Here is a 17,221-nt window from a genome sequence, read left to right as displayed (position 1 = left end):
TGTTTCTGTACCAGGATTTCTGTGTTTGCAAAGGTCTGTGCAGGTTGTGAAGCTCCTTTTCCTGCACCAAGGGAAATACAGGTTGGATATCAGGAAAAAGTTTTTTACAGAAAGAGTGATAAAGTTCTGGCATGGCCTGCCCAGGGAGGTGGTGGAGTCCCCATCCCTGGGTGTGTTTAACAAAGCCTGGATGTGGCACTGGGTGCCAGGGTTGAGTTGAGGTGTTGGGGCTGGGTTGGACTCGATGATCTTGAAGGTCTCTTCCAACTCAGTGATTCTGTGAATTCAGATGAAACCTGCTGCTGTGAGAAGCAACCTCTTTACCCCAAAAGTGCTGCTCAGTTCTTCTTTTCCTGCAGCTGGGGGGGTCCCAGGCTCTCTGCAGCTGCTTTCAGCCACTGTGCAGTCCTGAGCCTGCTCTCCTGCCACGTGAAGAGGGGCTTGTACCCAAAATGCCTGGAGGCCTTGTCTGTCTCAAAGGAGAAGGTGGTGACTATGGTGTTCAGCAGGGGCACGTTGAGGAAAGGCTGTGGCCTCCAGAAAGGGGACAGGATGGCCCTGATGATCCTGTGCAGCTGTATCATCAACCACATCTTCCAGTAGGGGATGTGAGAGCCCAGCCTCACTGAGGGGTCTGCACTGGACAGCAGCTGGTGCCTGACCAGGAAACCCTTCCTGCTTGGGGTGTCATCATAGCAGTAATACACCTGTCCTGCCAGCAGCTCTGCCTTCAGCTGCAGGTGCCTTGCTGCAAGGACATGCATCCAAGCCACATTCCCTACAGAAATAACAGAGGGAGACAAACAGCCATTCAGGGGCAGCTCAGTTTCCCTGCTCGCCATAGATGAGTGCAGTGGATGTGCCAGCTTCAGTGCTGGGAAGCAGGGAGGCACTCATGTGTGCTCAGCTGTGCTGCACAGAGACTGAGTAGTTAATCCAGGCCTCCAAGAGCCTTTAAACCTTTGGTGTCCCCTTTGAGCTGGACAATTAATGTGCCTTGTGATCCTGGTTCACGTGAAGCAAAAGGGCAGTGGTTTGTAATGAGAGCAGGATGAATAGGAGGCAGTGCTCCAGGGTTTTAGCCCTGCCTCTGCTGTGAGCCTTTGAAGGAGTCACTTGATTTATCTGGGCCTGATTCTTCTCTAACAGCATTTTCAAAATCTACACTTTTGGAAAAAGTATATGTGTGCTGCACCAAAAACACTGAATGCCTGCATGATCTAATGGTGAATTACACCCCCCCGAAAGGCACCAAAACAAATTCTTCCTATAGCTTTTGTGAGTAATTTCTTGTGCTTGCTAAAACTGGTCATGTAGTGCAGCCTTTTCTGTAAAGAACTTGATAAGTAGTGGTAGTTAAATTTTTTTTTTCTAATGAAGAAGTGTCTTTTCCTAGCAAAAACATTTAAAAACACAGCCAGAATTTCTCTCTGCTCCCCATATATCCCTGAAACATTTCTCAAAGGGAATCAAGAAAACCCTTTCAAAGAAAATAGTAGTAATAAGAAGCTGCTTTTAAAATCCTTTAGCCAGTCTAAGTTTTGTGGTTCCAAACCCATTTGTGCTCATTCACCATGCTGATCTCTCAGTCTGGGGAGATTATGGCTAAGCTGACATGCACAATCCCCTGTGACTAAAGCTGGTAGCACCCATGCAAGGAGCTCAGCCCTTCACTCACCCACGTAGGTGTGATTCCTCTCGGTGTCCTCGGGCTCCAGGTAGTTCAGAACACCCCTCCTGGCTCTGGCCAGCAAGTACAGCTCCTGCAGGAACCCTGCCTTCTCCCCATACACGGTGTTGGCACGGAGGACGCAGGTCCTGAGTGTGCCACCATTGCTCAGCTGCAAAATCAGGGGATGGATCCAGTTTAGATGGATCCAGAGATGGGATCTCCCACAGTGACACAAATAAACCCAAACCCTGGCAGTACTGGCCTAGAGGAGTCAATATTTGCAGAGCTGCTCTGCATGCTTGGTACCTGTTTTGGGTCCCTGAAAATACAAGGAGGTGCCCAGTTTGATTTTATTTTTTTTCACAGCACACCTGAATCACATGGTGCTGCTTGACAGTGCTGGTGGCATGAACTCTTCTGCATTTTGGTGTATAAAAGAGGATTTGCAACAACCAAAACCAGGTACTACAGCAAGCCAGCATGCCCAACTGGCTGGCCTCAAACTGGGACTGGGGGAGAGATGCTCCAAGCAGTGGTTTAGAGTACAAATGTCATTTTTACATTCTCCTTAATTGTCTAGAAGAACTCTCATGTCTGCTGGCTGTGCTGCCAGCCTAAAACGCTGAACAGGGGGCTATCCTTGGGTACATTTTTAGTTCTTAAGTCACTCTGTAAAGCCTGAAGATGACACTTTTTTCAGTATGAACTAGGTGAACCTGGTTCCTTCAGCCCTAATTTAGCACAGCCCTTTCCAAAGTCACACTCCTGCTGGAGCTGAAGCAGAGGCTCAAAGGGAAGAACCCTGTGATCCTGGGAGAGTCTGGCAGCTTCCTGCTGATGTGGGAATATCAGGCTTTGGGAGGCTTAGGACAATGTGGTTTATGCATCAAATCCGGGCAGAGGCTGGATACACACTTAGCCAGGAGCTGTGGGGTTTTTCCATCTCCCTCTTCCCCCTGCCCTGTGCTGTAATTCCAGGGGTGCTACCACTGGATTTTGTACCTTTGCTCCGTTGGCTCCAAGCACAATTTTTTCTGCCATGGCTTTTGTCTTCCCATAGGGCAGCTCCACTTCCCCAGTGTACTGAGTGTCCTCATTTCCCCTGGAACAGATTGTGGGAGACAGGGAGTGACTGTGGGCTGTGGAATTTTCAGGGTCCCCCATTGTGGGGAGGAAAGATGAATCTGACTCCATGTTCTTAGAAGGCTAATTTACTATTATATTTATTATATTATATTATTATATTCTATTAAAGAAGGCTGTACTAAAACTATACTAAAGAATAGAGAAAGGATACTGACAAAAGGCTAAAAGATAATCATGAAAAACTCCTGACTCTCTCCAGAGCCTTGACACAGCTGGCTGTGATTGGTCATTGAGTTAAAACAATCCACATGAAACCAATGAAACAATCACCTGAACCTCTGTTTTGTAGAAACAATCTCCCACCACATTCCAAAGCAGCAAAACACAGGAGAAGCAAATCAGATAATGATTGTTTTCATTTTTCTCTGAGGCTTCTCAACTTCCCAGGAGAAGAAATCCTGGTTGAGGGATTTTTCAGAAAATGTGACAGTGACAATGGGGCAGAGCACAGGGCTCAGGGACATCTGTGCCAGCCTGGTTTGCTCTGCATTCCCTGCTGCCTGGCAGCAATGGGAATCTCAGTTCCTTGCTGCACTTTGGGAGGAATAAAGCCCCAAGGAACTCCAGGTGCTTCAGGGTGTTCACAGGCAGGTTTGCATGGGGGCAGTGCTTTCTCAGAGATGGATTTAGTTTTGTCTAATAGCAAGATTGAAATAACATTCCATCAGGCAAATTAGAAGGCAGCAGAGTGACATTTTTAAGCAACTCACAGTAAGGTAAAAAGAGCACAAGAAGATGGAGGGCAGGAAAATGAGAGTAATTCTACTTCATTTTTTCATCAGGGGCAGAGAAAAGCCTCTCATGAGCCATAAACTAAAAGGAGAAGCTGCTACCTAATTTTCTCACAGAGTTGATTAAAGTTGGGAGGCATTTGCTGGGGATGTGGTGGAGCTGCTGGAGATCTCCTGGAAGCCTTGCAATCAGCAGGGTTGGGCTGGGATTGCTCCTTCATCTCCCCTCACAAATTACCCTCGAGGGGAAGGAGAAGCAAAGAACCCATGGCCAAGGACAAGCAGGGAACCCTGGGCTGTGGCTGGAAGGCAACCTGCTCCTCAGGCTACTACCTTACAGGTGCCAAGGGGAAAACCTCATGTGGGATCTCACATGGAGCTGGCCTCTCAGGGCCTGGAATAATTCCAAGGAGAAAGCAGAAAGCAGCTCTGTTCCCCAGAGGGTGTCAGCATCTCATCCCAGTGGTTTTAGATCAGCCTGAGGCCATCATGAGATTTGATTTAACATCTCCAGAGGGCTCTGGAGTGAAGAAACCTGGCTTGCACCATGGGGAAGGAGCATCCACTTGCTCCCCGGAGTAGCAGAGATGGGCTCTCCCTCCTTTCTTGTGCTGCTGGAGACTTTCTTCCCATTTTTAAATTAATTTTCTCTATATTTTGCTGTTCAATAGAAATCCACCCTGCCAAACCAGGACCTGCCAGGCATGGGGTACCCCACACAGGGCAAAAAGAAATCCTCACCCTCCTGTGGCAGATGGGCTCAGATACATCTCCTGTTCAGTGGCCTGTGAGGACTTCACCCAGCAAATCTGCAGCAGAGGTGTTTTTGTCAAACACTGGGCCTTGGGAGAGTCAGCTCTGGCTCAGGCTCCCTCTTTGACCTTGGCAAGTTGTTTTCTCTTTTCTGTGCTCAGATCTCCCTGTGTAAAACGTGGCTGGTGCTGCTGCCTGGCCCCTGCCTGTTCAGCAGTCTGGCATGTTGTGTGTCAGATATCCCAGCTGAGATCAGGCTCTCCTTGCACTACAGCAACAGAAATAAATTAGGAGCATCAGAAATGCACACTCCTCACACACCCTGGGCTTCTATCACAAAACCCTCTTCCCCTCCCTGTGTTTACAGGGCATGAACAAGAGACAAACCAAAAAACAAGCAAGACAAAAGATTGATTGTGCAAGGTTTGTTGCAAGCCCAGGAGAGGCCCAAGACAATGGGGGGTTATCTAGAAGTTCTAGTTTTAATTGCTTTCTCTCTTTTTTTTAATCAATTTTTTGGGGTTTTGGTTTGGTTTTTTTTCCCTGTTTTTTTGCCCTGCAAAGCTTTTGAAAAGCAGCAGCCTCACAAAGGGACAAACCTGCCTGCTGTTCCTGGGCTCTGCTGTGTGTGCCTTCCCCCACCCCTCTGAAGCTTGGTAGTAACAAAGAGCTCAGCATAATGCTCTTGCTTTTCAAAACGATCCCAGATAAGTGAACGCTAATCAGAGTGGAGCAGCATTGTCAGAAGGTATCTCAGCAGTGCCTGTCTCCCAGGGATTGAGACTGACAGAGGCATTTTCTATTATTGTTGGATGCTGAGGTGTGAGCATTATCCCTGAGCCCATCACCCCAGCCAGAGACTCCTCCTGCTTTGTCTGTGCCAATTCCCTGCACGTGAAAGGGAGGGAAATAAATTCTACGGTGCAGTGATGGAGAAGGGAGACAGAGGAAAAGGAAAAGGGAAAGGAAAAGGCAGGATCCTGGACTGTGAGGGAGAGGGCAGAACAGATGGGGTGGGGAGATGGGAAGAGGAGGAAGGAGAAAGGCATCACCTGTGCCTTCAGTCTGCAAAGCAGAGCCATGTTCTGCTGCTCCCAGTCATCCCTGGGCTCCCTCCTGAGACAGGTGGGGTAAGTTTTCACTGGGAGGCTGATTCTTCTCATTATCTAATTCCCTTCATTTAAAATCAAAGTAATTGGAGAATGAAGACCCCTCTCTAGGGCTTCCTCTCAGGATAATGGGAGAATCTGAACAGAACACTCATTTTGTGTTCTGCAAAATGAGTGAAAGGCTCCAGGTGTGGCTTTGTTTGTGTTTGTGGTGGGGAAGGCTGTTCACAGCTCCATGAGCATCAGCCTGGGTGGGTTTTCTTGCCCCTGCTGGTGCCACCATTACAAGCCAAAGGACTGTGATCAGGGAAGATCTGGGGCTGATTTTTTCAAGACATCTGTTCACATCTCTCTCTTAACTCACAGGACTAAAATACTGACAAGCATGTGCCGGTATCTACATGAATTCTTAGGAATTATTTGTATTTGCTAGTGTCCAAATTCCATAGCTTTGCAGTGACACAGTCTCCAGTGCTTGTGCTCCCAAGTGGATTGAGTTGCTCTCATGGATTTTTTCATAAGCCAGACATTTATTCTACAGATTTGAGTGCTTAGACACTTTTCAAAACAAGGGTCTTACGCCTTAACTTACTTGTGAGCATGAAATTTTGGCTTGTAGGCAATTTTAAGTTATGTCTTTTCTAGCTGGTCTCAAATTTCTAGAACCAAATGACTGGAGGCAGCTGTGCCCAGCCTGGCTGCCTGTGGAGACACCACTTGACTTGGAGCCAGCTCCCCTGGCACACACATTTCCATGGGCTCAGCAGTTTGTGTGGCTACAACCAGGCTTGAAATCAGCAAGGAGCCTTCCAACAGTACACATCAGACTGCCCTCAAATTTAACCTAAAACTTCAGCCCCTGAAGTTTTTTAAGATATTTCTTCAGAAATATCAGCCCTTCTCTCAAGGTGCAGGTGCTGTTGCCCCAGGAATACAAAAGTATTCCCAAATCCTGAGCAGGGGTGTCAGCTGATTGTCAAAGTCACTTCTGGAGATCAAAGCAAAAATACCCTCAAAATTGTTATTTTGGCCTCTGTCTTTGCATTGATCCAAATCCCACCTTTGCCACAGAGGGTTTTCTAAAGCTCTGCTGCTGCCTCTGGGTCTGTGGCTCAATCTCATGGGAGCCACAAACAGAGGAGAAGGGTTGAACATAAAGTTTCCTGAAGCCCAGGAAATAGCCCCCATGAGCATGTTCCAGGAAGAAGGACTTTGAGGGATAGAAGGGTACAATTTACAGGCCAGAAGCAGGTAGCAGAAGGATGTGACTACACCTGAATCCTGCAGGTTCGCACCAGTCTGCATCTGTCCCCTAAGACTTCACGGGCAATTACTTTTTCTGGGACAATGCTACATGAGATTTGCCCACATTTGCTAACAGGAGATGGGCACAGGCTGGCCAGAGTTCCCTGTGGAGCTGGGAGGAGGAGGGGCAGAGTGGTGGTGGCAGTGTGGCACCACCTGCCCTTTGGGCTGACTCATTGTGAGGGAGAGCAAAACCTCTGACCCAACAGCAGGATGTAATTTGGCCATATCCCAAACTCTGAGCATGTGAAATCTTATCTGAAACTGATTTTAGGGCTCAAAGGAGCAGGGCTGTAGATCCAGGGACAGCCTGAGCCACACAGCTCTGACCTTGGGGAATGACTGGCCAGGCTAAGGCTGGGAAGAGCCATGGCTCCTAAATGGGCAGAGCAGCAAGGAAAGGTTTTCAAGAAGGAGAAGGGGAACACAAATCTTCTCCTTGGTAGCTCAGATCTCCATCTGGCTGCAGTTGCATTGCTGTTTGACTGGACAAACAGAGTACAAGGAGAAGATTTGCTGAGGCTCACCTGAGCAGGGGCTCACAGGAGGTGTTGGGTCCCACAGCAGCGATGGAGCTGGTGTACAGCAGGTATGGGATGCTCAGGGCACAGCAGGCCCTCACCACATTTTCAGTTCCTGTGGGGCAGGATGGAAAGGACAAACATTCAACCACCTTGTCTTGATTCCTGTTGTGCAAATCAAAACAGATTCCCAGCATTTTTCCAACTTGGAACTAACCCATCTTTTTTTATGACTGAAAATATGTAAAGCCCCAGGTCAGGGCTCCCTTTCCTCAGGAGGGGATGGTTGATAACATAAGTAGTTTATAACATGAGTAGCAGTCACATCCACAGCTCTCATGTGGCTGATCCTCCATGGCCATTGGCAACTGACTTAACTTGGACTTTAGAGCTGCTAACAAAAGGAAGCTGAGGGCTTGGCAGAGCAAAACTCTATATTTTTTTCTTTTGGGGGCAGGTTGTTGGTGAAGTGCTGCCTTCTGGCAAAGGATCAGTGTTTTAGTTGCATGTGTTGCTCTGCAGAAGATCTGCAGGGTGCTACAGGGTGAAATCACTCCATCAGACTCCTGATAGCTGCAGAATTTAAATAAAATAATGAGGGCAGCTTACAAATCCACGTGAAATCCAGACAAATCCAAAACATGGTTTGCTTTAAGGAAGGTTGTTCTGGCTGAATTAGTTGGTCAGCGTGTGTGGTTTAGTGTTGTTATTTTGGAGTATTTTGGTGGGTTTGAACAATTTATGACACTTCTCAGGGTGGTTTTTGCATTCATTGTGATTTTGATCCAAGTTGATCCTGTGAGAGCCTCTATTACAAGGACTGAGAGCCTTCAGACTTGATAAGGCGGATCTGAAAGGAAGTTTGTAGGGCTGGCTTCCAGAAATCTCCACAGTATTTGTGCCTGGCTAAGCAGGCTCTGCCCTGAGCCTGTCTGCAGATCTTGTGTGGGAGGGCTTCTCTTTCCTCTTAAGGGCATAATCTGAAATTACCAAGGAAATCCTGAGTTTAGGGTAATTTCCAAGCACATGAATCCATCTGAAATCCCAGTGGAAAAGAATCAATGTGCTTCTCCATGAGCCTATCACAATATGTAAAGTTAACTGAGAACCCCTGGTGAGAAACATCACTGGAAACAGCTGAGTTAAAATCCATTCAGCTTAAAAAAAAGCAGATTAAAAAGTCTTTAAGTGACTCGATGGAAAAAATAATTCTTGTAGAAGAGAACTCTTCAATTCAGTCAACAAGGCTCTAACAGGATTCAGCAGCCAGTGGCTGAAACAGAGGAGGGAATCAAAGCAGAAGATGTAAATTTTGGCCAGAAATTATAATTAACCATGGCCACACCACAACTCCTCAGCATTGTTATGGCTTGCTGAAAGCCATGATAGATAGCCCATTAACTTGCACCCTTAATTTGAGGCAACAAGTCTGTTGAAAAGGAATGGTCCAATTTAGCCACAAATTGTTGGGCTTAGAGCAGTAATTGGATGGATTTCTGTGGCCTGAGTTGCACAGAGGAGCCAGCTAGAGGATTATATACTTGACCTCTCCTGACCCTGCTTTTTTCTGTGGAGTCTACAGCAGGTATCAAATACCATTTTTATTCTTTTATCTGCCATGATTTTAATAGAGAACTTCAGGCTAATCTCTCAGTTCAGGATTTTGAGGAGTCCCAGTGAGGGCAGCAGCCTCATTTTGGGGAGTTCCATGTGGAGCCATCCAAGGGGAGGCAGAAATGCAGGACAGGCTCCTCTTAAACCATCCCAGACCGTGCTCCTCAAAGAGTCACAATGGAAAATCCTTGCATGTGTGGTTTTCTGGGAATGTCACCAACATCTGCAAGAGGTTTGATTTGCTGAGGAAGGGACTTGCCCCATGTTCAATGCTCTCTGTAAATCCTCTCTGAGCTGAAGCACTGAGCTCACAGCAACAGTGAGGGGGAAGAGCTCACAAAGCCACTAAAAAGCAGCAGGAACCCTCAGGCTCTGAATATTCTCAGAACACAGAGAGCACAATACAGGCTCTTAAAAGCATTGAGTTTTGAAAACAAGTACAGCAATGAAAAGAAGGCTGGAATTTAAATGTTACCCTTGAATGTATCAGCAAATAGTCGAAGCCCTGAGCAGTAATCGAGTTGGAGATGTATATATATTTTAAAAAAATAAAATTCCTTCCTTTTGGTTAACGACTATTTTAGTAGCTAACAGCCTGAGGTACCACTGGAATTGCTGCTGTAATAGGGATTTCATTATTTTTATAGCCTGTGCTTATTTCCTAGATTTATGAACAAATTTTCTCTAAGCAGATCTTGCACCAAACATGAAATTGGCTCTTGGTGGTAGGAGGACAGGGTTGTGGAGCTCTCAGTTCACATGGCCTGTTGGTACATGATAGCTGGGAACTCTGACTAATTAAACAGCATCACTCTGCTAATTAAAACAGCATCACTCCCTTCTAGTGGGTGCAGCTCAACGGGTACAGCCTTGTGCTGGTATAGGGCAAAATCCCTGGGAAAGCTGTGAGCTATCCAGAACAGGGTTTAATTTTAATTGTTGCCCCTGTCACACGCAAAACAGTTTCAGACCACTGTGGGTGTGTCCTGACCCACCTCAGTGCCACCAGGGGAAGTTCTGCCCTGGCTAAGGAGAGCTGTGCCAAAACTGAGCCCAGATTTGATGAAAGGAGCAAGGACAGAGGAGCAAAGGGAGAATCCTCCCTGCTGGAAATGTTCTGGACACCTTTGCCCTGAGCAAGGACAGAGGGGCAAAGAGAGAGACCTCTCTGCTGGAAAGGTTTTGAGCGCCTTTCCCATCCTTTGCCCTGAACAAGGGTAGAGGGGCAAAGGGAGAAATTTCCCTGCTAGAAAGGTTCTGGGCACCTTTTCTATGCCTGGGTGTGAGGGATTCAGGCAGAGGTAGCACAAAATGTGGTTGGATGTGGCTGAAGGTGTGTGGAGGGGACAGGGCAGTGCCCAAGGCCCCCTTGGGAGGACAGGGCAGTGCCCGGAGCCCCGTGAGGGGACAGGGCCGTGCCCAGGGCCATGTGAGGGGACAGGGCAGTGCCCAGGGGCCCGTGAGGGGACAGGGCAGTGCCCAGGGCCCCCTTGGGAGGACAGGGCAGTGCCCGGAGCCCCGTGAGGGGACAGGGCCGTGCCCAGGGCCATGTGAGGGGACAGGGCAGTGCCCAGGGGCCCGTGAGGGGACAGGGCAGTGCCCAGGACCCCATGAGGGGACAGGGCAGTGCCCAGAGTCCCGTGAGGGGACAGGGCAGTGCCCAGAGTCCCGTGAGGGGACAAGGCTGTGCCCGGGGCCCCATGAGAGGGACAGGGCTGTGCCCAGGGCCCTGTGAGAGGACAGGGCAGTGTCCAGGGCCCGTGAGGGAACAGGGCAGTGCCCAGGGCCTGTGAGGGAACAGGGCCATGCTCAGGGCCCTGGTCTGGGCTCACCCCCGACATTGACAGCTCTCATCTCCCAGAAGGGCACCGTGCCCCTGTAGTCCACCACGGCCGCTGTGTGCAGCACCACGTGCACCCCCCTCATGGCAGCCAGGAGCGCGTCGGGGTCTCGGATGTCCCCTCTCATCACTGTCACACGAGTGGGAGCTGCAGAAAAACAATGCAGAGATGCAGGGGGGGAAAATAGTACAAATCACCATTTGTACTTTCTGCAAAGTCCAAAAAAATCTATAAATTAAAAAAAAATTAATTTATTTTCATTAAATTCTAATTAAATAAATGAATGTTAATAATTTAGTATAATTAAGAAATAAACAAGTATTTATTAATAATTAAATTAATAAATAAAAATTTAAAATTAAAGAAATAAATTTATTTTCATTTATAAAAAATTTATAAATAAAAAAATTAGAAATAAAGAAAATTATAAATCAAATCACCATTTGCACTTTCTGCAAACTACAAAAAATTTATACCTTCCTGCAAAGCATGGAGTGCCCTCTCTGCAGGGCAAGCAAAGCACTCTCTGATAGTGACTCTGCCATTTATATCCAGCACACCAGGGCAAAATTCCCTGTTTTTGGACTCCAAGAAGCCAGGTTTGCATCTGGTTTTAATTTAAGATGGTGCTGTGCATCAGCTATAGGGCAGAGTGGCTGTGTCTGTGTGTCTGTGTGTCTGTCAGTGCAGAGCCCCAGCCTGCACCGAGGGCAGCAGGGCACACCTGGCCCAGGCAAGCTGTGCTGGACTCTTCCCTTCAGACACAAAATTTTAGGGCTTGTGGGAACAACACCTGGTGATTTCAGGACATCCCACAGAGCTTTGTAAAAGTTGCAAATACTGGAGATTAAGAAGGAAAAAAATGGAACAGGTTTAAAAACTTTCATAGGAAATTCCTCCCTTGGAGCCACTCAGAATTTTCCCCCTATTCCCTTTTACCTCCTCCTTCCTCAGAGCAGCTGCTCCTTACATGGCTACTCTTGGTATCTACTATTCATTTTCTTGCTTTGGGACAGTGTTGTAACATTTCAGTAGGATTTTTCCCTTTTTCTTTTCCTGTAGTTGGGAATAGACCAGGGAGAAGCTGGGACGAGCAGCCTGCACTCCTCAGGGATTTGCAAGAAGCCACTCATGGGGTTGCTTTGGAAAGGAGATGTTGGGAAAATTAATCCACAAACACCAGAGGTTTATGTCCAAGAAGGAGACTGAGGAGTCCTTTCACTTTATCCCAGTAAAGGGAGAGGCCATGGGACATTCCCCTGGGGTCTCTCAAATTTTTGGAGGACGCAGCCTCCTTTTTATCCCAATTTCCTGGCCACATTTCCCTTCTCTCTTTCCCCATTGCCTGAGGTATTGAGAAGTTCAGACTTCCCAGAACACCTGATACCGAAGATTTCCCTCTAAGGCATAACCCTCCCTGTTAATTTTTAATTATTATGGAATTTAGGGGTTTCTCTTTCCCATTGTTTCTTTCATCTTTCAATATCCAATTTCATTTGTCAGCAAACCTAAAGTTTATTTGTAAAAGCAAATATCTTTTTCCATTCATCAATCAATGGAATCCTTCCCATTGTTTCTTTTCTCTCCCAGTGCTGGTTTTATCTACCAGCAGCCCCACAGCTGGTTTGTAAAGACAAATCCACCATCCCTCTCAGAGAGGTCTCCTCTGCCCTGGGCAGAGCCCCACACATGCTGGGCTCAGGGCTGGAATTCCTGGAGGATCCCAGAAATCAGGGAGGGGTCTGTGGGGCTGTTATGGCTGGAAAGCCTCAGAGAGGATCCAACAGGGCAAGGTGGGCAGAGGATTATTCCTCATGGCCCAGAAGGAGGGATGGAATCCAAGCCAGCAGGTGAAGTGTCTGAGTGTTCTATGAGCAGCCTGGGATGGAGGAGGAGACAGGAATTTTACCAAAGGGTGCAGCTGCTTTCTTCATTAGCAGAGCCAACAATCAGTGGACTCACTGTGAGGAGTTTTAATATGAAATTAATTAACATTGACCATGAATATTAATTTAGTAGTAAAGCACAGAGGTGATTTAGTGAGAATAGAGGGTGAAAGGAAGGAGCTGTCCATGGAGCAGAGGTAAAACCCTTGCCTGGAGGAGCAGAGGAGGATGCTCCTGCTGAGAGGCAGAGCAGGGTGTCAGCAGAATCTTGGGGGGAATTTTTCTGCTCCTCTGTTGTTTGGGAAGGCCTAGAAGCCATCAGGCTGAAGTGTTGAATAGCCTTTTTCACATTGCCTGTGTTAAGGCAGCTGGTGTACAGCAACCATAAGGAATTTCCAAATTGACAAGGCTTGGTGAGCTCTTCCCAGGGCTCCTAAAGATCTGCAGCTCTAATGTGTTATCAGCTACTTTGGAGAACTTCTGAAGGCACTGGGAGAGTTCAGCAGAGCAAATGAAACACTTGTGCTTAGAAGGGAGGTAAAGAAGAGGCAGGAAATTACAGAACATTTTGGTTTCAACCCCAGGAAATTCAGGAGCATGCACTCCAACACGTGTGTGTGAGCACCTGTGGGATAATGGGCAGGATGGAGGCAGCTGACATGGATTTGTCAAGAACAAATCAAGCCAGATAAACCTCCTTTGTTCTTATGACAAGGTAACAGGCTGCAGGGATATTGTGGAACAGGTTGATGTCATCTATCTTGATTTTTGAAGGGCTTTGGAAACTCAGCGTCATTCTCACAAGGAGTCAGTAAAACATGGGCTAAATAAGCCCCATTAAGGAGAGCACAAAGCTGCTGGAATTACAGTTCCCAGGGAATTGCCAGCTGTGGTAGGTGGCTGCCCTGGGGCTCTCCAGGGCTTATTGCTGTATTTGAGTCTTTTTGATTGTTTTCATCAAGAATCTGGCAGATTTGTTCATTAAATCAGCAGATAACATCAGACTGGGAGGGACCATGCTGGAGGATTTGAGTATGAGCTGAATGGAATTAACAGAGTCTGGAGGGGAAGGGGGAAAAAAAGGTGAAATTTGATAGGAACAAAGAGAAGTTTTTGGGTTTAGCAAGGAAGAGGCAACTGCTCTTCATGAAGGAATTAAATTGGGCCAGGGCAGCTCAGGAGCTGTTGCTTGTTGTCAACTGGAAAAGGCACAATTGTAGTGATGGGTAAAACAGGAGGATAAATTACAGGATGGAAGAGCCAAATCCATCAGCTTTTTGCAGCAATGGGAAGGCCACAGCCCAAAATTCGATGCCCTCCTTGCATACAGGAGCAATGGCAGTGCCCTGCAGGGCTGGATGGAGCAGAGGAGGAGGAAGGAGGGTGTGAGAGCTGCTTTAGCCTGAAGCAGAAACCAGTATGGAGTGGAAGGATGTGGTTTGCAGATGGTAAAGATTGTTGTTAAAAAAAAAAAAAGAAAAGAGACACAGTAATCCTGTAATACCTCTTCTACCTGTAAGTTTAGATGGAAAATCAAGGAGCCAGACTGTACCCACTGCCTGGTGGGGCAGAGATAAATGGGGTGGCCTGGGGACAGAACAAACATCTGTGGTGGGGCAGAGGATGGGGCTGGGATGGCCCCTCAGGCTGCTCCTGCCTCATTGCCTGTGGTTTGCTGGGGTGTCAGGCCACAGAGCCCTTCTGGAGCAGGGATTTTGGCACCTCCCTAAGGTTTAAACAAATTTTTCTTCAATTATGGGTGCTTTTAAGGTAATTGGCTCCCTGAAAGCTGGGGAAACCAGTCTGCTGAGTTCATCTGCCAGGGAGGTTTCTGATGGTGATATTTTCCTGGGAGTCTTGACTTGCTGTGGGTGCATCCCCTTTCTGTCCATATCTCCCCACAGGATCTCCCTCAGCATTTTTGGCCTCTCTCAAAGCAGGCTGAAGGTTTGGGCAGTCAGAGACAGGGAACCCAGCCCAGCATTAGCTGAGCAGAGCACCCTGAGCTGCCTTGGCTTGTTTTGCATGGGTATTCCTGAATCCAGTAAAACAGGATGTTTTTCCCCAACAAATCTCACTGTACTCAACCCTGCATGAGGGCAGCACTCAGGATATGATCAAATGGATTAATTCAGTATCTCTGAGTATTTACTGAGACTCACTCTCTCCTTTTTTAAGGCTGTTGTAGGTTTCTCTCTATTTTTATCATTTATTTCACAATGCCTGCAGTAGGTGAGATTGATTCTGTTGCTGTCAGGATTTTTAGTTGTTTCCCTCAGAAGCAGTGGCTGGTTGAAGCAGGTCAGGAGAGGGTTGATTTTAGCCCCTTTGTGTCAGATAACTGAGCAGCCAAGTTCCCATATCACAGCCTCTGTGTGCACGTGGCTCCTCACAACTGAGCCCTGCCTGGGACTCAGAGCCTCACTGGGAGATTTCTCTTGGGTGATCCATCCCTAGGGGTCTTTTTTCTTTGATTTAGTGCTGTAAAACTTCTGAGCTGGAAGTTGTTCCTCACCCAGTCTGTTTGTCCAGGTTCCTGCCCCATGCCTTCCTGTAAATACATCTCCAGTGTTATCCCAGCTGCCAGGAAGGGGAGGGTTATGGGCACTAAATAGATGTTGGCAGCCTTTTCTTACCTGTGCTGAATTTTTCTACTTCTTCTCGTGCTACTGAATCAAAAACTCTGACTTCTTTGATGTAGTCTTGTTGAGACAGGAGCTCCACAATCCTCTCCCCCACAAACCCACATCCTCCTGTCACCAGGTAGACCCAGGCTCCATCCATTGCTGCAGATGTTGTTGTGGTTGAGGAGCAGAGAGAAGGAGGCTGCCAGGATCTTAGTGTGCTCTCAGCCAGTGTTTTCTGAGCTAAGTCTAAAGTTTAGCTGTCACAGAATGCTGCTGGGTGAACATTAACTGCAGCTGGTTGCTCATAAATCAGCTTTTCCTTGGCACAGTGCTGCCACAGGTCCCTTCTGGGCTCTCTGACCCTTTCCCTGCTCCCATAGTAGCCCTTGGCCAGTGGGGCACCTCTGGCTTGCCTTGGTGTGTGTGCAGTCTCAAGCCAAAATCTGGATGCTGGTTTTGCACCCTGCACAGTCCCTTCCCACAGGCAGGTTTATCAGCTGGGGGAGCTCTGGGCTGCCAGGGGATGCTGCCAGGACCCTGTTCCCATGCCCTGGTGGTTTGTAGAGAGGCTTTAGAGCAGCAAATCCAGTGCTGAGCTGTGCCAGGGATGGGCAGCTGGGGTTTGGTGGTCACCAGATCCAGCAGTCTGAGCATCTGGCAGGGCTGTCCTGGATGGATGTGCCTTGAGCTGAATACATCACACACACCCCTGTCTCTCATAGATATATATATTTATATATGTGCTTTTTTTTACAACATATATATTATATATTTATATGTATTTATATTTACATATTTTTAGGAGGAGAAAGACTTCTCACAATTTGAAAACTGTATTGGAGTGCAAACTCTACCACATCCTTTGGCAAAGTGTTCCAGCAATTAATTCTCCTCACTGATACAAGTTCCATCTTGGCTGACACACCTTTCCCTGCTATGCTCTACAGTGTGTGCAGTTTAGTTTCCCACTGGAGTCAAAAAATGGCATCAGCTTTGTCCAAGGGAGCTTGATCCTGTCCTAAAAGTGGGATGTGGCAGGGACAAGACCTGTCCTGTTTCTCCCTGCCTCACCCAAAAAGGCTCAGAGATAACAAAGTCAGGCCTGATCAGCTCCCAGCTCTCCTTGATGCCAAGCAAATGACATCCTTCAGTCTGGAATATTCACATTTTTTCCAATCCACCCTTGAAGCAGCTTGTCACTGGTGTTGGTGAACTGTTCTTAGAGGGTAAATAAGGCAATATAGTCTCCCTGCTTATTTTTCCTTTACACAGTGTAGTAGCTGTTTCTCTATAGTGTTGCTTGGGAAGTTTAGGGTGAATTTGTTCCTGTTTCATGTTCATTGCTTTCCCCATCCCCAGGCTGGAATGTGGAGGCAATTCCAACTGCATTCATGGCCTGAGCCATCCTTACCACAGTGCCAGTGCCTGGCTGGCTCAAGAGCCACTTGCTGCTGAGCATGAGGTTAATGAAGAGTTAAGGCAGTGAACTCCAAGAGTAGCTGTGTTTTGTTGGTGAATAAATAGTTTTCTTTTAATCAGCTCCTGCTACAAGTTCAATGTGTTCCCCTCTGCCATTGATTTTCCTGGGCTGTGTTAAGCTCAGGAGAAGTCAGTTCCCCTTGCTGTGATTACAATCAGTGCCCATAATGGCCCAGAGACCAACATGGGCCTGATGCTAATTTGGTGCCTGGCAGACCAGCACAGCCACAAATGTCCCAAGAAATTAATTTAGCCTTTTATCCAGCAACTCCCAATCTGTACAGTGGTGATTAACACAGCTGCCTTCCCTCAGAGGACTTTTTGCAAGGATAAATACATCGGAGTTGGAGGTGTTAGGACTCAAAAACTGAGATAAATACACCCTGAGAGACCCAGAGAAAATGTCTGGCATGGAGTAACCTTGAGCATGTCCTCATCAGTGATGCACAAAGCCCTGTGAAGCAGAGACCTCCACTCTGTGGACATTTTTGTGTTTACAAGGCTCAGCCTTCGCTGCACTTTTGGTATCTGCATCTC

At 47.4% G+C, this 17,221-nt stretch overlaps 1 protein-coding gene across 1 annotated transcript; it reads right to left on the bottom strand.

The window, feature by feature from the left end:
- Positions 1 to 338: 338 nt before the first annotated feature.
- On the bottom strand, positions 339 to 15,362 carry LOC128944264 (3 beta-hydroxysteroid dehydrogenase type 7-like). The gene is made up of 6 exons (XM_054287462.1): positions 15,215 to 15,362; positions 10,684 to 10,839; positions 7,244 to 7,352; positions 2,675 to 2,774; positions 1,679 to 1,841; positions 339 to 778 (listed from the first exon to the last, which is right to left on the bottom strand). The coding sequence occupies exons 1-6, from the start codon at positions 15,360 to 15,362 to the stop codon at positions 339 to 341; spliced, it is 1,116 nt and encodes a 371-aa protein (XP_054143437.1).
- Between the last annotated feature and the right edge of the window lie 1,859 nt (positions 15,363 to 17,221).

The sequence above is a fragment of the Melozone crissalis genome, unplaced genomic scaffold, assembly GCF_028551555.1.
Source record: "Melozone crissalis strain CALT ecotype California unplaced genomic scaffold, PUWL_Pcris_2 ptg000057l_1, whole genome shotgun sequence".
Classification (NCBI taxonomy): domain Eukaryota; kingdom Metazoa; phylum Chordata; class Aves; order Passeriformes; family Passerellidae; genus Melozone; species Melozone crissalis.
Note: the sequence above shows the minus strand (reverse complement) of the source record. Positions and strands in the feature narration are given on the sequence as shown.